Here is a 24215-nt window from a genome sequence, read left to right on the forward strand (position 1 = left end):
ATTAATGCAAAAAATACTTACCAGATGTTAACCTTTTCTCAATTACACGCATTCTAGACAGTATATATGGTTCATATTTGTAATTTCCTCTGCTAGTTTATTTTTTTTGTATCAATATTGTGCTATTGGGGTTCCTTTTTGTGATAAAATGTGAAAAATAATCCATTATAATCAAGACATGATTGGAATAAATCATGTTTATCTCGAAGAATATAAATGAAACAAGGTGGAGGCAACAGTGAAGGAACACAGTGAACATTTTTGTTTAATTTTTATCATATCTACTTATTTTCACCTACAATTTCCACACTTTCTGGTCCCAAATACCACATAATGTAATATAAATGTGTATGGGGGGGGGGGTACACAGTGTGCACATTTTCTTTTATAATTTATCTTTTAGTAAACATTGAAAACGGGTCCCACAGACCAGAACACCACAGAAGGGTTCATGTGAAGCTTGGTTGCTTCACTGCACTGTTCTAGAATGTGAGTGTACTGTAAGTTATTGTGAAAACGTTTCACATGGAGGCACTCGTCAATGAACCCTCCAACCCCCACCAACGCCCCCTCCACCCCAAAATGTGGCTAAAACGGTGGCGGGGTCTTTGTTAAAGGGACACTTCACCCAAAACACTATGTTGATTTATTTTGCACATAATCTCACACACATTCTTTTAGTTTGACAGTTATTGAGAGTAAATTAGTATAATCACCACTCACCAGTGATGTCATCAGAGACATTGAATCCTTGTGCGGTGTTAATTACAGCTCTGTGTAATGACGCAGATGAAAAATAAGGCAGGGACTGCTACCTTATCACTTCATTGAGCTGTAATCAAAACAACACAGGGATCCAATGTCCCCGATGACATCACGGTAGGGGACATTCAAACTCACTTACTCCCAATAACTGTCAAACCAAATGAATGTGTGCAAAACGGTTTTGTGTGTGTGTGTGAGAGAGAGATTCTGTGCAAAATAAATCAACATTGTTTTTTGGTGAAGTGTCCCTTTAAAATAACCCAAAAGCATTTTTCAAATAGGAGAAAAGCCCACATCATGCAGTCTGTCTGACCAATGACTTCTGTTGTTTTATACAAGACCATTCTTCTGAAGGAGCTTCGCTAACAGGCCGATCTTCCGATGTATCCCAGTAAACAGAGGGATCTGCGTTGTCCGTCTCCGTGACTTACTTTTGAGTCCCAAGTGTGACTCTGGGCTAGACCTGTGTTTCCAGACGTCTGTCCTCTGGGAGCCAGCGGTGACATAAGTGTTCCCGTGCGTGTCCTCCGGTGCCGTCCATCTTCTACTCCTTTCTCCGTCAAACCCGGCGGAAGACCTCGAAGAGGGAGGCGACAGAGTGCATGCGGTAGAAAAGGTTCATCGGGACGGCGAAATTAAGAACCGTGGTCCATATGCCGAAGCCGAATATCTCCTGCTCCAGCCCGTTGTCGTACTGCGGTCGACAGCCAAAGGCGGGGAGGATCCACAGCTAGAGTGAGGAAAGGCAAACATACGTGAGGTCCTGCAGTCGTTGTATAATGTGTGTCATTGTGTTAGTATTATTATTGATCCACAGCTAGAGGGAGGAAAGGCAAACATACATGAGGTCCTGCCGTTGTATAATGTGTGTCATTGTGTTAATATTATTATTGATCCACAGCTAGAGGGAGGAAAGGCAAACATTTGTGAGGTCCTGCCATTGTATAATGTGTGTCATTGTGTTAGTATTATTATTATTGATAGAGTAACATGTCTCACCTGTCAGTGTGTTAGTATTATTGATGGAGTATCATAGTCTCACCTGTCATTGTGCTATTATTATTGATAAGAGGAACATGTGTCTCACCTGTCAATAATAATAATAATAATAATAATAATAATAATAATAATAATAATAATAATAATAATAATAATAATAATAATAATAATAATAACAACAATGCATTTATTTGTATAGCACCTTTCATACAGGGGATTGCAGTTCAAAGTTATTTACATCTGTAAGAAATAAGACATAAAATCAGTGTAAAACAAGCAGCAAGAGCAAAGCATGAAGTGGGATAAAATAATGCAGATATATTAATCAAATCATATTAGAACCTCACGTTCCAATAGGCTTCTGTAATCTGTTACAAAACATGATAAAGGTCAGAGTATGCACCCAGTGGATAGTGGGGAGTAGAGATAAAAGTAACAATAAGTAAAATAATAGCAAGGGTAAAATGAGCAGACATATAAAATCACAGTTTTTCACATTAGGATCCAACATCGCAACAGGCCACCTTGTAAGACATAGAACACCAAATCACAGTTCTTCACATTAGGATCCAACATCCCAACAGGCCTCCCTGTTTATGGCTCGATCATCACACAAATAAAATGATAAGAGTATCAAAATAGTGCAATAGTGAGGCGGCCGGGTAGCGCAGCGGACTAAGCGTCTGTCTACCACCGCAGAGACACTGGTATCGAATCCGGCTGTCAGTGGTGCCTCCGGTTTAGCCGGTCGTCATACTGACACAATTGGCAGTGTCAGCGGGTGGGAAGCCGGTGGGTGGTATCCTGGTCATTGTAAACAGCGACTCCTACAGGTCGGTCAGGGCGCCTGCACAGCAAGGGAAGGAACTGGTGAAGGTAGTGTGATCCTCCCACATGTTACACTTCACCAATGAGAGTCCGCGCTGTCAGGTGAAAAGAGGCTGCTGGCTGTCTCCTATGTATCGGAGGAAGACTTCAGGGCTCCCTAGACCGGCAAGTAGGGGTCAAATGCGCGCAATGACCAGGAAGGGGAGGGGGGAATTGGCATAACGACTAAATTGGGATGGGAGAAAAATACAGAAAAAATAGGAGGAGAAAAAGTGGATACAAAAAAATAATAATAGTGCAATAATGTAGTGCTGTAGCTTTAGTGATTTTAGATCACAGGGACTCGAACCCATACTGTCATAGGCGGCGGGTGAGCTGGACATTAGGGTAGGCTATAGATGGGATGGGACCCCACGCAGAGCGCGCAAAATGTTCCCTTTTTCTTTTTTGCTTGCACGCAAACGGTGCTGTCCAGGTTCTGATTTCATACAATACACACACCCACGTCTACTAGGCTACTACAGCAAGCCCCACTCATTTCATATAGTGCAAATTAATTGTTCAAATGAAGGCATCCAATATGATTAACCATTGTCTTACCTTAATGCAACAAAAAAATGCGATGTTTCGCGCATCAATGATCTTTTCTGCTTTAAGTTGGTCTGTGCGATCACTTTCAATGTGAAGCGGACTCAGAGTTGACCGTCTCTCCTGGCGCATATTGTTGTTCTTTTAGCCAGTTTCGGATGCGCCTCATTGGGAAAGGCTGTTCACAAGTTGCGGTGCCGACGGCAATGAAGGAAACGTTTTCCGTTATTTGGATCTCATCATGCTTTGAAAACAATGTACATAGTAGCTCTAAAAAGTATCCACGGTTTGATTAACTCTGACTCAGTCTCATCATGCCCTCGGCCTCAGGTGATCCGTGTTATGCCCAGGCGGCATGTAACCTGGAATGGAGTTCCAGGTCTTGGCAGCTCTCATGGAGAGGGCTGATTTGCTAAATGTACTTGTCCTTAATGGAACAGCCAAGTCACCCGGTACAACAGTTCTGAACCCAAACGCGGAACTGCAAGTTTGTTGGTAAAAGACTACACACGAACCTGGAGGTGAAAAATCGGAAAGTGGGGGTGGGGCCAGACCATGGAGGGTTTTGAAGACCAGACTGGCATCGGTTAGTTTGATGATGCGGCGTGATTGGTTACTGCCTGCAGTCTGGAATGTTAACGGCCACCACACCTACTGCCATTGACACCTTGGTTGGCCGACCCTTGCGTATTGTCACCACCGGGCTGCAGCAGCCCATACACACACAATATCGTAGCCTAGGCTGCCTATAATAATGCGCAGACTGGGTCGGGTATATAATGCCTCCCCTGGCCTTATATACCCGCCGCCTATGCATACTGTAGCTTTAGTGATTTTAGATCACAGGGACTCAAACCCATACACTGTAGCTTTAGTGATTTTAGATCACAGGGACTCAAACCCATACACTCTAGCTTTAGTGATTTTAGATCACAGGGACTCAAACCCATACACTGTGGCTTTAGTGATTTTAGATCACAGGGACTCTAACCCATACATAAATAACCCACAATAAATAATAAATGTGGTGTTGTTATTATTATTGATAGAGTAACATGTCATTGTGTTATTATTATTGATCCACAGGGTGGAAAGACATACGTAGACAAACATACACGAGGTCCTGCCGTCGTTGTATAATGTGTGTCATTATGGTGGAACCTGGTCAGTTTTTGATACACCACTGAACTGGTTTATCAATAGTAGCCATCAACAGATTCCTATTTCGTTGTTAAGTCTGACGTATATTCATGTCCGGGGCCAAACGCTCCGCTTCAGACAGCGGGAGATACTAGGAGCACATACCCCAGATCTGAGTTTTTTATTACTCAGATCTATTAAAACAACAAGGGGCACCAGGGCTGGCCCTAGCACATTTGGTGTCCTAGGCAAGTTGAGAAGACGAGAGCCTCAGCCGACGCAGGAAGCTTGGCCCTGGAAATGGGTCCTACTAATCACCATAAAGTACCACAAAGAACCACAAAGTACCCCAAAGTACCCCAAAGTGGCCCCAAATATACCACAAAGTATCACAAAATACCCCCAAAGAACCTCAAAGTTCCCCAAAGTATACCTCAATGTACCACAAACAGAATAAGAAATATTTCTGGGAAATGTGCACATTTTAGTTTTTAATTTTAGGATATTTTGTGGTACTTTGTGGTATTTTGGGGATATACTTTGGGGCACGTTGAGGTTCTTTGGGGGTATTTTGTGATACTTTGGGGTATTTTAGGGTATATTTGGGGGCACTTTGGGGTACTACGTAAGAATGCTCTTTGTCGACTATAGCTCTGCCTTCAACACTATACTCCCCCGTAAACTCATCAGTAAACTCCAAACCCTGGGTCTGTGTAATATACTGTGTAACTGGGTGCTGGACTTCCTCACAAACCGTCAGGCTGGGCAACTACACCTCGTCCACCCTGTCTCTCAGCACCGGCGCCCCGCAGGGTTGCGTAATCAGCCCATTACTGTACACCCTGCTCACACATGACTGTTCCCCCTCCTACCCCTCCAATTACATCATCAAGTTCGCAGATGATACCACAGTTGTGGGTCTCATAACAAACAACAATGAGTCTGCCTACAGGAGGGAGGTGGAAGACCTTACAGCCTGATGTGACAACAACAACTTGGCGCTCAACATAAAGAAAACAAGAGAGATCATAGTGGATTTTAGAAGATCAAGGCCTGACCACTCCCCTCTGCTCATCAACAACGAGGTAGTGGAGAGGGTCACTGAGTTCAAGTTCCTGGGTCTCAGTGTGAGTGAGACCCTGTCCTGGAGCACCAACACCGCCTCAGTGATCGGAAAAGCTCAGCAACGCCTATACTATCTAAGGAAGCTGAAGCAGGCTGGCCTGCCACGAAATCTCCTTGTCAACTTTTATCATTGTGCGGTTGAGAATGTGCTGACCTACGGTGTGTCTGTGTGGTTCTCCAGCTGCACAAAGGCAGAGCAGGAGGCTCTACAGAGGGTGGTGAAGGCGGCAGGCAGGATCGTCGGGACTCCTCTACCAAACATCACCTCCGTCTTCACCTCCCGCTGCCTCCACCGCTCCAAATGTATCATCAAGGACCAGTCTCACCCAGCACATCACCTCTTTCAGCTCCTTCCCTCAGGGAGGAGATACCGGTCCATACATGCCAAGAGTTCAAGATTTAAGAACAGCTTTTCCCCCCAAGCAGTCAGACTGTTAAACGCTCATTGACTGTCCCCTCACGTGCACCATGCAGTTACCTGGACTTGATAATCACTGATTACCACCCATCATGCACTTTATTATTTAAAATATTCTGTTATGTACAGTGTTATGTGTTTATGTATGTATATATTGTACTACGGTCTGTGGGAGCTCCCCTGAAATTTCGTTGTATACTGTGCAATGACAATTAAAAGTCTATTCTATTCTTTGTAGTAAATCTCCAGGCACTTTGTGGTATTTTGGGGTATACTTTGGGGTATTTTGGGGCACTTTGGGGTATTTTGTGGTACTTTGGGGTATTTTTAGGGTACTTTGTGGTATTTTGGGGTATACTTTGGTGTACTTTGGGATACTTTGTGGTACTTTATGGTGATTAGTAGGACCCCCAGAAACTGTGTATTGGAAGGTCGATACATCACGACTTAACAACCGAATACATTAATTGGAAAAATAGAATTGTTTCTGATACTGTCACGATCAGGGCTCGAGCCTGCCAGATGAGGATCAATCAGCGCGGCTGCAAGGGATTACCTCATCAAGCGGGTCCTATATCACCTGGCAGATCCTGTCATCCGGTGTCGCAGTGTTAAACTGCCTTCCCAGGTACGACGTCTCAACCTGAAGCCCTGCTAACCCGGCTCTTGTTATTATTCCCTGTTCTAACCTCTTGTGCCCAAGGACTCCATTCCAGCATGCCCGTCTGGACCCCTGGTGCTGGACTACGGAGTTCCTGCTCTCACCCCTGACACAGCCGGTGTCTACGTTCTCCCGCACTGCACAAGGAGTGCATCTGCTTCAAGACCATCCTCCGTCACTGCACAAGGAGTGCACCTGTTCAAAGAACATTCTCTCGTACTGCACAAGGAGTGCACCTGTGCTACCCCCCAAGAACATTCATCCCCGTCTGTTGTACATTCCTGCATGTGATTCTTGTCTGCTTGGGGGGAACAATTAAAACACCCTAAACCGCTCCATTCTCTCTCCTCCTGTGTTTGCTATTGGGCTCCGCAAGAACCCCTATCCTCACAGATTCTGCTTATGACAAATCGGTTTACTATTCAAACTGTAACAGAATGTCTTCAGATGACAGAGAAGAGAGCTGAATATGCCATGCCATACAGAATACATATGCCATGCCATACAGAATACACATTAGGACATGAAGTCAATCCTAGCAATCATACACCATGCCACTGGCCTAGGAACAGGAGAGCATGACTGAGACATAGAACTGACTTTGTGTCCAATATGGATTCTGTCCGACTGACTGTTAGAACTGTTTGTTGTAGCCATATTGCTTATTATTTAAATGTTTTCTTTTTGACCATCATGTGTTGATATTTCGATTTTAACTTATTCTATATTCTATAGTGTGTGTATATATTTATAATGAAACAGAATCTTTTTGGTTATTTGGAATGATTGCTCCCCCTATTGGTATGAAAATGGTAGGCCTAATGGTTCGCTGATTAATGATAATTATCAGGTGGTAATTATCAGGTGTTTAAAGTGGATGTCTACCGGGAACAAGGGCAGTTTTTGATTTGGAAAAGACGGGGCAATCATACAGTTTTTCGACCACACACACGCAGCAACCACAGTTAATATTCACAGTTTGTTTTGTAGTTTGTTCGCTCGCTTTCGTTTTGGTATTGTGCATCCTATGCTTGGAGATCGATGGGATCACAATAAATAACATCTGAACGTAATCTATGACTCAACTGAATTAATTGTGAGCTGGAAAAGGTGTGTCTGAAAAGTTCTACCCCGTTCTGATCGCGGCTGACGACGTTTGGGATTTGCCGATACACTGTTTCTGTTAACGGCAGCCTTGTGTGGAGTGATTAACAGCTTCATTGTCATAATGTTTAATAGCAAAAGTACTATGTTGAATCAATTACATACATAATTGTAAATGGTGCATTTATATAGAGCTTTTATCCAAAGCGCTTTACAATTTTGTTCCTCGCATTCACCCATTCACTCACACATTCACACACAGACGGCAGAGGCAACCATGCAATGTGCCAACCTGCTCACCGGGAGCAATTAGGGGTTATGTGTGTCTTGCTCAAGGACACTTCAACACGCTTCCCGGGAGGAGCGGGAATTTAACCAGGAACATTCCGATTACCAGATGACCACTCTACCTCCTGAGCCACTGTCGCCCCTACAAGCCACTGTCACATGTGAATTACATCATGTAGGTAAGGTGCAACAAGGCCGGGGGGAGGCTAGGGCTCAGCTCAGGGAAGCCAGTCTGGAGTAAAGCAGGTCCCACAGAAAGGAGGAAGCTGGTAGTGGAGCAGGTACGGCGACAAGAGGAAGTAGTGAGGTGTACAAAGGCTGTGGCCCAGGCTAAGCAGGGACAGTGGATGAACTGGGAAAGTGTAGAGAAGAGGAGGATTAGCAGGAAGGACCTGTGGAGTATGAAGGAAAATCATATAAAATTCCTAATAGGAGCTACTTATGGTGTGCTGCCATCACCACAGAACCTAAAACAGTGAGTAGATGGGGACCCGTCATGTCCACTCTCTTCAGAGACAGCAACGTTGAGGCATATTACTCTATGTCAGGCTGTAAGACTAGTCTTTCAAGGCCAGTATACATGGAGACATAACCAGGTTTTGAAAAGCTTAGCGGCAGGTATTGAAAGTAGAAGAGTACATATGATTTCAGGATGTAATATAGAGGTAGGTTTTTAGGCAGGCATGAGTCAGGGCACCTACTGTAAATGGAGCTACTGATTGGGAGATGCAGGTAGATTTGTGAGGAAAACTCATTGTTCCATGAGAGATAGTTAGCACTAACTTGAGGCCTGGCCTAGTATTATGGTCTGTTAGTCAGCGGTTAGTTTATTTTATAGAATTGACCGTGGCTTGGGAGGATTATGGTGCATTTATATAGCGCTTTTATCCAAAGCGCTTTACAATTTTATACACTCATATACACATATGATGACCTTTTTATTTGACCCCCATGAGTAGCATAGATGTTTGGCAAGGGGATTGGGTTTATTCATTGAACACTTATCCTTATCATTAGGGCACAAGTATCTTGTGTTTTATTATAAAATATTGAACAATGGCATATCAATCACGTTGACAGATTGACATAATCAAAAATAAGAATTTAAATGTTTTTTTAATTTGGAAAGAATAGATTTGTCTATTTACCTACAGTCTTTTACTATTATGTACTATGCTACTTTGTCTATACTACTATTCACTACGTACTATGCTACTATACATATACTACTACCTATACTACTGTGTCTATACTACTATCTTGATAAAAGATTGACTGCCAATTTACTTATATTTTTTCAGAAAGTCATTTTGACTCACGATCCCATATTTATCTTCAACAAAATTATTTACAGATCGAATGTTCATATGCATTTCACCAGATGGGCAGTAGAGGGTTGATTAGTCTACCCCATGCAAAATCCAAAAGCATGAAAATAACTGTTATATATACGGCTATCTGAGCAGAGAACTGTCTTCCAAGTGGCATTGGCGAAATACAAGGTATAGCTAGCTTTTAAAATAAGTTGAGAGCTCACTTACAAGAGAGCCAATGAATATGAAAGTGATAATGTAGATTGTAGAGCCATGTGAAATTTATGCTACATTGATGTGTTCTGTTATCGTTTGATTGTGTGTTGGTCTGTGTGACGCACTATCTTTTAATTTTGTCATGTTGTAAAGTTGTTTTTCGGACCCCAGGAAGACTAGCTGGCGTCTTTGCGTTAGCTAATGGGGATCCTTGTCAATAAAAAAATAAACGATCTACTGTATTATGTACTAGTATTATGCTACTACACTACTACCTACTATGCTAATATGTCTATACTACTATGCACTCAAGAGTTTAGCTCAGCACTGCTAGACGAACAATACCACTTAGCTGCCAGAGGCGTACCTCTCCTGCTGACTTGTTGCTTTGGAGAAAAGTGGTCAGCTAAATTACTGAATGTAAAATGCAAATGTAAATAACACGTCTGTTGCATTTTCATTTTGGGACTATATTTACACTGGTTCTGGATGTCGCGTGAAGATGCCCGAGCAGCCCGAACTATGGAAAATGTTTGCTGGGAGATCAAATAAAAGATTACCTACAAATCAACCCCGCCAAAGGATATAAGTGAATATTACAAAAATGTAAACGTCAGATAGTTCCAGGACTGTAGCTTTAAGAAACTCACCGAGATGTTGCACATAATAAGGAAAACGGCGATGTTCTTCAGGATCTGCCTCTTGGTGCTCGGGGGCTCCAGCTCCTTGTTCCCCAGGGGCAGGGGCACCTCGGAGGGCTTCCTCGGGCACCGGTACATCTGTCCGCTCTCCTCCTGCTCGTTCTCCATGGTGCCGCAGGACCGGTCCGACGTGTCGTAGGCCCGGTTGATGATGCCGTCGTACGGCGGCGCCAGGGACGAGGTCACTGAGAAGATCTCCGGAGTGGCCGGCAGGTCGCCGTCCTCCATCTCCCCGGTCTCCCGCTGGCGGTAGAGGGACTCCACGATGAAGAGGTTCTGGACGTACTTCTCCAGGACGATGAGCAGGGAGTAGATGAAGTTAGTCCAGCGGTACGACGGCCTGCTGCTGGACCCCAGGACGGCCACGATGCTGCACCAGGACACCAGCCAGGAGCCCACAGAGGAGCCGAACAGCAGCTCCGTGTCCAGCTGCCGGGACGGGTTCTTGGCCGTGTCCATTGGCATGTTGTCAGCGCGGTAGATGAGCAGGCCCGAGGTGCCAGCCAGACACATGAACACCAGCATGACAATGCCGTAGCAGTAGAACATGGAGATGGCCGACTGGCGTGTCTGGAGGGACTCCTCCACGTGGATGATGTACACCACCAGGACCCCGATGGTGCTGGCCAGGGCAACCAGGCCCAAGATGGGGCCCAGGATCAGGCCGTGGGTCTTTGTGGCCGGCCGCTTCCAGTTAGCGGAGAGGTCGATGTTTCGACCGATGTTCTTCCACATGACGAAGAGCATGGCGGAGACGAAGATGTGGTATTCTACGTTGAAGGGGTAGAGGTAGTAGAGGCTGTTGGAGAACATGGAGCAGGCGCTGGTGGTGCAGTTACAGTGAGGGTCCGAATGCACTGGGAGACAAAACACAAACACGTGCAATCGCATGACATGTTGAAAAAGGAAAGCATACATATGACCATTAATGACCGATATGGCTGAGGCAAAGTCCTTATGTGCACTCACTGTAATTAGCAAATAAAAGCAATTGTGAGGCTGATTTTGAAAGATCACGCAACATGAACCATATGTTTGGATATAAATACCATATGTTTGACACCATATGTTTGAGTTTAAATGCCGGATTGACAAAATAGCATCATCACACCACAGCATCACTAATGGTAATGACGTTACAAGAAACACAGAGAGATTATATAATGACATTTAAAGATATATATATATTTCAATGAGACAAGGATCAAACAAGATGATATGAATCTCAAAAGTAAAAATTATATTTACAAAATAATAATAATAATAATAAGGTCCAATAGAATAACTGCTCTCTTTGTCGGAGATATGACAGCCGGCTCTCGCCAGTTTCTGGACAGACTTTTTTAATACATTCAAATACATATTATTTAATATAAACTTTGACCTGGATCCTCTTACAGTCGTCTTTGGGCTTTTGTCTGAAATGAGAACATCCAGGGAGATGTGAACTGTAGTGGCTTCTCCTCTCTTCTCTCTCCTCTCCTCCTCTCTCCCCTCTTCTCCTCTCCCCTCTTCTCTTCTCCCCTCCTCCTCTCTTCTCCTCTTCTCCCCTCACCTCTTCTCTTCTCCTCTGTTCTCCTCCTCTCTCTCCTCTCCTCCTTTCTATTCTCCTCTCACCTCTTCTATTCTCCCCTCCTCCTCTCTTCTCCTCTGTTCTCCTCCTCTCTCCCCTCACCTCTTCTCCCCTCCTCCTCTCTTCTCTTCTCCCCTCTTCTCTTCTCCTGTGTTCTCCTCCTCTCTCTCCTCTCCTCCTTTCTATTCTCCTCTCACCTCTTTCTTCTCCCCTCCTCCTCTCTTCTCCTCTCTTCTCCTCTCATCCTCTCTCTTCTCCTCTCACCTCTTCTCTTCTGTTCTCCTTCTCTTCTCTTCTCTTCTCCTCTCACCTCTCTTCCTCTCTACTCCTCTCCTCTCACCTCCTTTCTTCTCCTCTCTTCTCCTCTATGTCCCTGTTCTCTTCTCTTCTCCCCTCTTCTCCTCTCGTCTCCTCTCTTCTCTCTCCTCCTCTCGCCTCCTCTCTCCTCCCCTCTTCTCCTCTAGCCACCTCTCTCCTCCTCTCTCTTATAGACGTTTAATATTGAAGTGGAAGCATGTCTCCCCACCTAGTGAAGGGATTATGCAAATCCCAGAATAAATTGCCTCTCCACATAACAGTCTGCTTTGCTAACTCTTATCTTGGAAAAACAATACATCGCCCAAAAGGATAATACTGTGTGCGTAATTGCAGAATAACTATGTGCGTAATACAGCAGTGCAAAACTATTCATGATGTTTGATGCAAGCGCACTGATGACAGAGTGCATTCAGAGTAGTGAGATGAAGCACATCCTACCTGATCAGCCACAATGTTGTAAACCTTAGCCCAGAGACACTATAAAAGAGGTAGTCTAATATACTATTGTATATTATTACATGGCGTTTTAACATTCGCCAAAATGCTTGATTGTTATTGGTCAATAGCGCTCCGTTGCCCCTAGCAGCGGTCAATTATTTCTCGATAATTCACCGCTGCTAGGGGCAACGCGCAATAATGACCGCTGCTAGGGGCAACAGAGCGCTATTGACCAATCACAATCAAGCATTTTGATCGCAGTCACGAAAGCTAAGCTTTACCATATGCACAGCTGCACTACATCAGGTGCAATCAAGTCCACACACCTGCCGATGACAGAGGAGCAACAGAACAACTGCATCTGCATTTGATCTCGTCTTGTCGATGGTGTAAAATGAATTACGTATATTGTTAGTAAGTTAGCCCTGTAATAAGCGGGATAATGTATAGCTATACTCGGTCATTGTCGCAAAATAATTGACCTTAACTGCGTTTAGAACACCTCGGCGCGGCGCCTCAGTGTTCCAGAACGCAGTCTCGGTCAATTATTTTGCGACAATGACCTCGTAGCTATACATTATCCCTTACTTGTTGTTTCCCCTGCGCTTGTTAGTTACCCTGTCCACTGTCCTTGTTGTAAAGTAAGTGTTTCCATGTAGTGTTTTCCGGTGTAACCTTAGTTTAGTTATTGTCCTCGGACAGCATTGGCTGAGAGGTTTTGTTTTTGTGTTTTGAAAGTACTTTTGTTATTTGTGCTTTAGTTTATTTTATTAATTAAAGCTCCTTTGACGCGCTACCCGCCTGGTCTTGTCTGCTCCTGGGTCCTATCACCACCATCACCACCACCACACGCAAACCGTGACAACTAGGTTATATTGAGGCGGTCAGGTGGCGTAACGGAGATTGCGTTCGTCACCAACCCCAGAGCGGCTGGATTCGCCTGTTCGAATCCAGCTCACAGCTCCGGGGTTGTCACCAGCTTGGCTGGCCGTTCACACTAATACAATTGGCAGTATTAGAGGGTGGGAGAGGCTGGCGGGGTGGGTCCGGGTCGTTGTAAACAGCGACTCCTACAGTTCGGTCGGGGCGCCTGCTAAGCGTGGATAGGATCTAAGTGGGATTGTGTGATCCTTCCACACGCTACGCCCTCTCAGTGAGAATCCGCGCTGCCAGGTGAAAAGAAGCGGTTGATTGGCTGGACGTGTGTCGGAGGAAGCACGTGGTGGTAGTCTCCACTCTCCCAGACCGACTGTGGGGGGTAAGTGCGCAGCGACCAGGAAGGGGATTGGGAATTGGCATAACGACTAACATTGGGATGGGAGAAAATCGGAGGAAAAAGGAGGGGGGAAAAGATAAAAAAAAAAAAAAAAAACTAGGTTATATTTGTGTAAGGATTTTTCTCTCCCATGTACATCCCGTCCTTGCAATGCAACTCGCAAGAATTAATGTATACTTGAGGCTACGAGTCGACTGACAGTGATACAGCTACCGTGACGTGAAAAAAGGGTTATTGATTTGGGGACTATTATCCAGCTATGGGTTACAGGTTGGGTAGCAGATTAATTTAGAATGTTGATTAATCTTGAGTCGAACTACACGTGCAATCAACGATTTTATCACACACCTGCCGGCCAATGGGAAAAAAGTATTTACCAAGCAGGCCATGGTATAAATGTATCATAATTAACAAATATATTCCCACTGGGCATTAATCCAGGTCCAGTTTAACTAGGCTTGTTAGTATTTTTTTCCGATAGATTTGAGATTAATATAATATAATCTAAGCATCTAATCTAATTTGCCAATGATTAATTATATCTTTACCAAAAGTACATAGTGCAGATTTAATTATTTTATTTGTTTACACAGGATCAGAATAACTATCAAATCATAGATATAAAAAAAAATGTCTCTCTCATTCCGGAGAAAACGGAACAAACAAAAAAAATACATTTTCCTATAAATCACTCCATGTACCGTTGGCTGGTCCAATCAATAACATGTACCGTTGACTGGTCCAATCAATAACAGCAGAAGATTCTCCATAATTCCCCACTGTGATTCCTACATTAAAAAAAACTATTGAAAACACCCACAGGATTTAGACGTCCACAAAATAATGTCCTTTTGTACTTGCTCAGTCCCTGGTGAAGCGCACCATAACCATGCTGTAATAACGCTGGTGCCCTCTGGAGAACACCTCAACAAGAACCCAGCCACGTAGCTCCCCTTCCCCCCCCCCCCCCCCTCCTCTAAAGGGCACCACCGTGGTCATGCACCCTTTAATTAAAAAGGGAACAACGGCCAGGGTGCAGCCAGCCTCATAGTTTGGCCGGATATGAGGGGGGGGGGGGGTGCAGCCGAACCCCCCAACCCCTTGGCTTAGCTGTATCAGTTACTGTAATTGCAGCGCCCTTGGGAGTGGGCGGCCTGGGATAAAAAGCCGTCTGAGGTCGCGCTAGGGGTTGCCAAGGAGGGATGGGGGAGGGGGGGGGGGGGCAGCGACGCTTCGCTGTCTCTTGAAAGCTAATAAGGGGACGTACGACACAAACAAGCCCCCCCCGCCCACATCCCCTAGCATCCCCCCCACAACCCTTGCCTCTTCTTTCATCCACTGAGGCGAGTTCTCAAGTGGACTATTGTTGCTTCTCTCCCAGGTACAAGCCCGGCACTCGACCCCTTGGCCCTTACCTATGGTGAGGTTTACATAGCCCAGCGCCGACAGCCTTCTCTTATGGTTGTTCAAGAAGTGCTCTGCCTCTGACATCACTCCGTTGCACCACAGCAGCAGGTTGGTGAAGACGGCGTGGATCACGCCAAACCTGATCCAACCAGCGGTGGGGGGGGGGGGGGGGGTTATTTGGTGATTATGAGTGTACACACGAAAGGAAAGTTGCACGCCGTGTAATAGTTTTGTATGTTGGAAAGACACAGAGAGGCTGGGGTAGAACAGGAGAGAGTGTGTGTGTGTGTGTGTGTGTGTGTGTGTGTGTGTGTGTGTGTGTGTGTGTATGTGTGCGTGTTTGCGTGCGTGCGTGTGTGTGTGTGTGCTTGCGTGTGTGCACGTTTGTGCGCATGCATGTTCACATTTATGCAGTTTTTTTTTAGCTGTTCATGACTGTGAGATAACATGTTTGTTCATAGGGATGATATGTTTAGATCCCTGTGTTTGTTATTGTTGACAGGATAATAGGAATAGTTGTGACATTGAGTATAACACAGACATATTTTTTATTTTAAATGTTTAGGTTTGCATACCTTTCAAAAGTCTCAAAAGTCTTGATGACATCCTTGATGTGAAACCAAAGAAAGTGGACCTAGAGCAGAGGTCAGAAACAGACGTGGAAAAAACACATGATCATTAATGTTATATAATTGATACAAGGACTGACAATTATAGCTTCAGTTTTATATTACTTTTGAGGCTGTCAATGTGTTTTATTTGATTATTTTAAATAATTGTAATGTTAGCTAATTGAAGTAAAACAGACTGGTATTTTAAGTTATAATTTGGCTAGAAATATTTTTAAATAAATGTGGATTTTCCATCAACAAGTCCTCAAGAATAAGTTTAGATGGTGAGATTAATTCACGTTTGTATCTTTGAAAGACAGCTATTTAAAAAAATAAAATAAAATAATAATAATAATAATCTAAACCCTGAAAATGGATGGAGTGTACCTATACATTATTAAAGCCCCTCTTTATGCCAAGAGGATTACCCTCACGTCAGATGCTGTTACACTCAATAACATGGCCCAAGAGATAGGATTATATTGTCGAAGCAACTCATGGCCTTGAAAACAATGGGCGCATTATTCTTACAAGACCTACCTAAGTGGCGCTTGGAAAGAAGACAGTGCTGAGAGGTTGGTGGAGAGAGAGCACTGAACTTACCTGTGCTATGGTGTGAGTAGCGTGGATGACAGGATAAACCCCGAGCACAGCTGAAACACACGACTGGTAGCCCACATAATATCCAATACGGAAAGCGTCCATAATAAGAGACAGGAGAGCGAGGAGCGTCAAGCCACCTAACGAGACGAAAATAAAGAACAGCGAGATACAACTCATTACCTGGCACCAGGTTGATTACAAGGCAATGATCCGGAATGATTCAATTATATGTATTATATATATCTATAGAGATATAGGGTATACAAATCAATATAGGGTATTATATATCTATAGATCATAATATATGGTATACAAATCGATATAGGGTAATGATCCATTTGTTGGCGGAGATAAATGTGCTTAGATTTGCGTGCAATTCGATTACAAAACATATTTACTATAGCTATAGTACATATAATTCTTACAATCATTCGCATATCAAAAAAAATGTCCTCTAAGGACAGTTTGTTTATTGTGGAAATAATGTATGTTTATTATATGAAAATACACAGTCGAATTTTTTTTCTTTCACCTCTCTGACTCTCGAAAAGCTACAAAGTGCACCTTTAACTAAATTGAACATTTGACACATTGATTGTGAAACGGGCATGCAGTGATTTAGCGCACACAGGTCTGGCGGTCCACACAGCCTCACCTCTTATCCAGCACGTAGTCGCGTGTACATCTTTCTCCGCCTGGATGTTCTTCTGCCTGTCCCTGATCAATATGTACCACATCATCCATATCAACTGGACGATCATCAGGCAGCTGATGAAGGACAGCAGGTGCTTCTCCTTCACAGAGGCGCCATGGTGCGCAATGGCCAGCATCAACGCCACGCCGATCAGCAGCAAGTTGGTCCCATACTGGCCGCTGAGGATCGCCGCGTTCTTCTTCGGATAGTCCTCTGTCAAGTTGAATTTTAACTTGGTGAAAATCTTCTTTTCGTGCTCGGAGCTGGACGACGAGGAAGAGCTGTGACAGTATTTGTTCAGGCACATAATATCCAGGCCTCCGTGCTCCGCCATGGTGGCGAAATCGGTCAAATCAAAGTCCCAAGAGAAATGCAGAGTCAACCTTCTGCGCTATAAGTGCATTTGAGGGAAGCGCGCAACCTGTTGCTACTACAAGGTGGGGGATTTAGTCGGATCGGTCCTGTGCCAAACATGCTCATTCAATCCCGAGGGCCGGCTCAGTGGTCCCGCAGAGTTTCATTGTCCAGACTTACGCAGAGGGTGTTTGATAGATGCCAATGTCATCCTGTAACGCTGACCCGAAAATATCGTTTTCGTATAGGCTACCGCGCGCTGAGTCACTGAAAATTGAGATTGTGTTTCAGACTTAGTTGACCCAAGAAAAAAAGTCTCCTTGAACCACCCATATGTTTCAGTGAAAGCACTGGACTGGTTGTGCCAACCATTCACTGCGTCCAACGAGGTAAAAAAGATGTTGCGCGAAATCATCCAAAATGAGAAGGGAGGAAAAACGCTTATGAGGTTCCACCGTAAGTGGCAGCCAGTGTTTCCAAGTCCTCGTTATAATCCGTTAGAGTGCCTATCCAGTGTTGGCCATATGGATGAGATATTTCACTCAGGCGAGATTGTACAGGTGTGAGTGATGTATAGGCCTACCGGTACGTGGCTTGTCCAAAATCTCGGTCTTACTGCCTCAGTAGCACTCAGTTCTTTATTCCCACTTATTATAGTGGGAAAAGGTGAAAAACGCGTCAAATTTCAACGGTCTATTGAAGCTACAATGCCTTTTTTGTGAGTGGCTCTGGTGGACAAGGCTATGTGTGCATGAGTATGTGTAGCCAACATCCGGTACAACAATATATAGCCTAAGGCCCCCAGCCTAGACGTCTAATAGGGAAATTAACATAACGATAACATAGGAAATGGTGGAATGTGACTGAGCATTGTTTTTTTCTCTATTATTATTATTATTATTATTATTATTTTATTATATTATTATTATTATTATTTTATTATTATTATTATTATTATATTATACTTTTTATTTATTTTATTTTTAGATTTTTGGGTGGGGGGGGGGGGGGGGGGGCGATGAAAATGTGTTTAAAAATATATGTGGCATTGTGGCAACAAGGGTGTAATTTAAATTATCAATGTATTTAAATATCATTGCGTTAGAAGTGTCTGGAAAATACAAGAGTAGAACACGGTTTGTGAAACTGATACATCTAAAGCCTCACAATGGGCCCCATTCTATTTCATCAGCCTATGGTCCCTCAGTCCCTCAGGACTCCTGGTAAAGCCTGATCGGGCACGGTCCAAAATCATCTTTTATGCAATGGACCCCACACCATTCAAAATACCACCTTGCCTCGTATATAACGACAGACTGAGGTATTACACATATAGTAGGCAAACTGTGTGAAACGCACTGCGCAAACATTATTTTTACTTGGGAGTTCTGTTGGTTTGGAGAGGGCTGTTTTCAGGAGGCCTATAGGAAAAGGATCACGAGAGGGAAGTGCTAATTGTGGCAAGAGCCTCCCAACAGATTATCAAAGAGCTATAGGCTACTACTCCTTACCAATCGGAAGTGATCTGCTATTATCAGAAGTTTAGTGATTGATTGATTGATTGATTGATTGATTGATTGAACATTTTATTAACAGATTGCAGAATGGGTACAATACAGTACAGCTCAATACACACTATTGTTAAGAAGATGCAGACCAGAGAAATACTTTCGTCTTGTTTACATCAGGGTCCCCCATTTTCAATTCATCATAAGATATATGACATATATGACATACAGATAGTACTGCTACATCTATACATTTATGACATACCAGATTTACAAATACAGTACTGTTTGTGATACAAAAAGAGTCTAAAAAAGAGAGTATGACGAAGAAACTTACATTGGAGGAGGTTGGTAGGTGGGTGGAGGGGGGGTTGGGTAGGTGGGGTGGGGGGAAACTTGAGGTGGGTGTGGGGGTTGGGTAGGCGGGGGTGGGGGGGTAACTGTACATTGGATTATCGACGAAACCACTTGGTCCCAAGAAAAGGGTCTCGTGTATTATTGGGTTTAATAGGACATTTACTGTACATTGGAGGGGGTTGGGTTAGGAGTCGGACATAGGGGCCAGTTTCGAATTGCAGTCTCTCGTAGGTGCTCTTTGAGAGTGGTTTTGGTAGTGATTCACATTCCTTTACAGCTGTGGGGCTTCCACATTGATGTGGCATAATTGCGAAACATGTTTAGTCCCTTGTTTGAGCTGAATCTGGGTTAACATGATTTGTTGAGCTCCCTCTGGTGTTGTGGTCGTGGTATTCACTGACCTTTGGGAAGTATTTTGACATGTACATGGGTACTTTAGTCGTGTAGTGTATCTTGTAGACCAGGCCCATTGCAAGTTGCTGTACTCTGTCGTCTACTCTAAGCCATCCTAGGTTGTCAAAGTTGGCAGGGGTGAGGTGGGTTCAAGGAGTAAGGTCAAGTAGTAGTCTGACCAGTTTGTTTTGTGATGTTTGTAATTTAGTTTTAGCGCCTTTGAGTGCTTTGGTACCATGAGGTGCAAGCATAGTCGTAGTACCTTTGAATGAGTGCTCCTGCCACATGTGCTGCATTGTCACACGTGTCTACATTGTCCTTTCAAAGAACAAACTCGCCAGGTGATTTGGTTAATCCAGACGGCACGATACGAGAGTCATTCATTTTCAAAGCAAGTTTTAATTAACTAGATTTTATCTGTACATATTGATTGTATTGGACAGACAGCTGGCACTCAAACGGTTTGAAAACTACCGATGACTGCTCAATTCCCCCAATTTTGATTTATTCTACGTGTGTTGCTCACTCAAATGCAACCATAATAACTAGATTCTTAAAATAGGGTCACAATCACCTTAACTTTCATGTCGGCGAGAATTTTGTGGGAAACGTATTGTATTGTAAAAAGGTGTATGTTATTTAGAATAAAACTGTGGACACAGTTCATTTAAATGAATAAAACGGCCACCGGGTCTTGAGTGCTAATCGACTATTAACTCATTCTGCGCCAGTCACGAGAAAAGTCGGGTTAACTCGCCGACCATTCAGCGCCAATGATGAGAAAACTCGGGTTTTAATCGTTATTTCTTTTATTAGCTATATCCATAACTTTTTCATCCATCCAGCCTGATGTTATCATTGGGAATGGGTCTGAGCTCGCAAAAGGGCAAATACCGCCGCCTACGCCTTCCAGACGGTATTGCACTCCATTAGAAATGGTGCAGTTTATTTTCTGGGCCGATCTGAGCCGTGCGGGCGGGGTTTAAATACTCCGGCAGGACTAGCGTTTACAACAATACATCTGCGATGCCCCCCCCCCCCCCCCCCCCCCCCCCCCCCTTCATATGCAATGCCGGACAATGTGGGACGGACCTCCGCGAGCAGTATTTGGAATGGCGATCAGATAATTCGATTATTTTTTTTGCATTACATCAGAGACCAGGTAAGGACTCTATATATCCAATCTTGCGTTGATCTGATATTTCTTTCTACCGCGATCGAAGCTGTCCGCGTGGAATGTGTGCTTTTTACCGTTGGCTGCGGTGGGGGCGAGCGCCCCGCTACGAGGGCCATTTCATGTATGCACGAGGAGACATAATAATGATAATCTAGTGTCTTTTCCTGGGATTACTAAGAATCACCAAAACTATACTCATATTCAAAACGGTATAAAACGGAAATGTACGGATGAAAAAACAATCAGTTTTTTGCATGTTGACTAGAAGCAAATCACTGACAATCAACGGTGTTATTAGACCCATAGCTATAATATAAGATATATTTTAAAGGGGAACTCCAACATTTTGGGAAATTAGCTTATTTAACATCTTCCCTGGAGTTAGACAAGAAGATACATTCCTTTTTTGTCTCTGTGCGTGCATTTTAGCTTTGGGAATAGACGCTCCGTTAGCATAGCTTAGCTTCATCACTGGAAGTGAGGCAGGACAGTAGCCTTACAGTGCCTTACAGTGTATTGCAAGGTCTGACATTGACCAAACTTGATATGCATGACCTTGGTGGGCTCTAGGTCAACTCCTGAAAAGGGGGTCAATGTCAGACTTTGCAATCAAAAGTTAGGGGGCTAATAACCCTTGCCATAATTTCAGTGCGCCCCCTAACTTTTGATTGCAAGGTCTGACATTGACCCCCTTTTCAAGAGTTGACCTAGAGCCCACCAAGGTCATGCATATCAAATTTGGTCAATGTCAGACCTTGCAATACACTGTAAGGCACTGTAAGGCTACTGTCCTGCCTCACTTCCAGTGATGAAGCTAAGCTATGCTAACGGAGCGTCTATTCCCAAAGCTAAAATGCACGCACAGAGACAAAAAAGGTATGTATCTTCTTGTCTAACTCCAGGGAAGATGTTAAATAAGCTAATTTCCCAAAATGTTGGAGTTCCCCTTTAAGCACTCGCAAATTTCGCAGTCTCCCCATTGATTAAAGTTATGGCATTCTAGCGCCCCCTGGCGCTGATTGAGTTAACGAGTGGTTGAAAGCAACCTCACCTGCGCTTTCATGACAATTAATGTGGCAGGACAATGGAAACATTGCAACACACTTGAGAATACTAACCTGACCATATACAGTGGTTATCAACATTAGGTCCAGGGACCCCTATGGGTTCCAGCCAGGGGGTACCCAGCAAAATGAGAAAGAATTACATGTCTGTGTTATTTGATTTTAGAAGTTAACCCAATGAGAAGACTATTCTGATCATATAGGTTTCACTCTCTCCACCATTATGTCAACTACAGTATAGAATTCTGGACCAAATCATCATTAAACAACTAAATATTTTCAGATGGGGGACAAAATATTTTCAAATGGGGGGTCCGCAGTTTAATGTGTGCCAATCTGGGGGTGCTTCACCTACCTCACCATGACTGATCTCAGGTCAGCACTCCTAATTTGAGATGGATATGAAAGATTCCAGGTCATGGGAAGTACACTAGACAAATACAGTATGGAGTATTTATCAATCATGGTATCCTTGTTTGGGGACAACACAGTCTGTAGTGTATTTCTTTTTGGAGGGTCCTTGCCCGGAAATGCTTATTCTCAAAGTCAAGTCAATCAACCTCAAACCCCACCCTTTTTTCTTGATCCTCCAATCACAACTGTTGCTTTTTGTTTGTCTGAGGGAAGCAACAGCTGTGATAGGAGGATCAAAATAAGGGGCAGGGTTTGAAATAGGTAAATCGTGGGCATTCGGCTATAGGGAGGTGTAGTGGTTACGTCATTTTCGTTTTTTTGTGTTCCGCCCTGCAATGTATTTCCCCATTGACCATTTCTAAATCGTCTCGTTTAAAACAAATAAAGCATGAACATTTGCATGGTGTACCTTTCTGTGCGTATTCATCCACAATCTATAGCTCAACATGAAAATATTCGCAACACTTTAATCGCCGGAAACGCCGAAACTCGTCATTGCCCGCCATGCTCATTCTGCCGAAGACGCCGTAACACGTCTTTGATATCAATATTTCAAAAATCTGTGATCGAAATCATATTTCTCTCCCGGGGACCTGAGATATACTGCTGAGCTCCACTCAACTCTAACGGTTCAAGAGCGCCATCTAGTGGCAGATCGCCCAACAGGAAGTCATGTGGATGAAGTGGTGCTCACCCATATTTCGTCCGGGCACTCGCTATCATTAGCAGGACTCCATCTTGACACAGTGAACACCGATCGGTGCACATAACTCGATAAACAACATGATTTGGACGTATATACTATTATACAACCTGGAAATGGATCGGATATTTCGACATCCCATAATAGAAAAAATTCTATTCCACGCTCATCCCCCAACGGCGCGAGGAAGATACGGTGAGTTTCAGCGTTATTTTCTAATGCCTTCTATACTAACTGCTCTGATGATCATATGACCCACACTAGATGAATGATATAACGTTGCCCACGGAATTATAAACGACCCCCCGCCCATCCGGTCAACATCAGATCATACGTAGTAACTTCTAGAAGTACCTCCAGTTGAAATTTTGTATCTGGCACCGATCGCTACCAAACTGTATTTGATCATCAATATAATGCATTTGGGGCTATAAATCAAGTTCTGGAGAAAGCTGCAGAAAACGATAAAAACATACTTATACTTTAGACCGTATTTTAGTATGAATATGTGAATGAAAAAGTATAACGTTGCTACACCCTGAACAATAGATATAGGACATTGAATGGGCCATAATAATGTCAATTTAGCAATACAATTTAAAAAGTTATAGCCCTGCAAAGAAGGGGAACTTCTCCATAGACAAATAGAGCTGGCTAGAGATGGTAAATTATGAATTTAACCATGGCGATCAAAGTGTTAATCGTAAAGGTAGCAAAATATGTTTTCGTTCACTGAGAAACACTGCGAATTAGCACTGCTGACTGACGTCACCACATCATAGACTCCTGGCTTTAGTCGCAGACCTAGGATCAGATTTCCCTTACATTCCATAAGCTGAACAATCCGTACAATGGGAAAATAAGTGGCTAGTATCTCTCTGGTGATCATAACCATTCATCTCTAAAGCCAACCACCATTTTTACCAACCACGTTACCATATTTTTGTATTTATATTTTAAATCGTATAACATTATTTCACTGCATATTAAATCACTGTACAGTAAATACTAATGTAAATAATTGTTTCGTTGTACATAGTGTATAGTTTATAACGTTATTGTTTTTCACGTAACGTTAGTAGTAGCTAGCTAGCTTGTTAGCCGGCATTCCCGAAACTCCTCTACATGCCCCGATTTAAAATGGTTCTCTCCTCTTTGTATACTTTTGTCCTCACCAAC

At 43.6% G+C, this 24215-nt stretch overlaps 1 protein-coding gene across 1 annotated transcript; it reads right to left on the reverse strand.

Moving 5' to 3' along the window:
- Nucleotides 1–1324: 1324 nt before the first annotated feature.
- Nucleotides 1325–17406, reverse strand: otop1 (otopetrin 1; the record flags this gene model as incomplete). Its single annotated transcript, XM_084316975.1, has 6 exons — nucleotides 17028–17406; nucleotides 16373–16509; nucleotides 15734–15792; nucleotides 15167–15297; nucleotides 10096–11003; nucleotides 1325–1495 (listed from the first exon to the last, which is right to left on the reverse strand). Exons 1-6 carry the CDS (start codon nucleotides 17398–17400, stop codon nucleotides 1325–1327), a joined length of 1779 nt encoding a protein of 592 aa, XP_084173101.1. The 5' UTR covers nucleotides 17401–17406.
- Nucleotides 17407–24215: the final 6809 nt, after the last annotated feature.

This window comes from Notolepis coatsorum, assembly GCF_963971535.1.
Source record: "Notolepis coatsorum genome assembly, chromosome: 6".
Classification (NCBI taxonomy): domain Eukaryota; kingdom Metazoa; phylum Chordata; class Actinopteri; order Aulopiformes; family Paralepididae; genus Notolepis; species Notolepis coatsorum.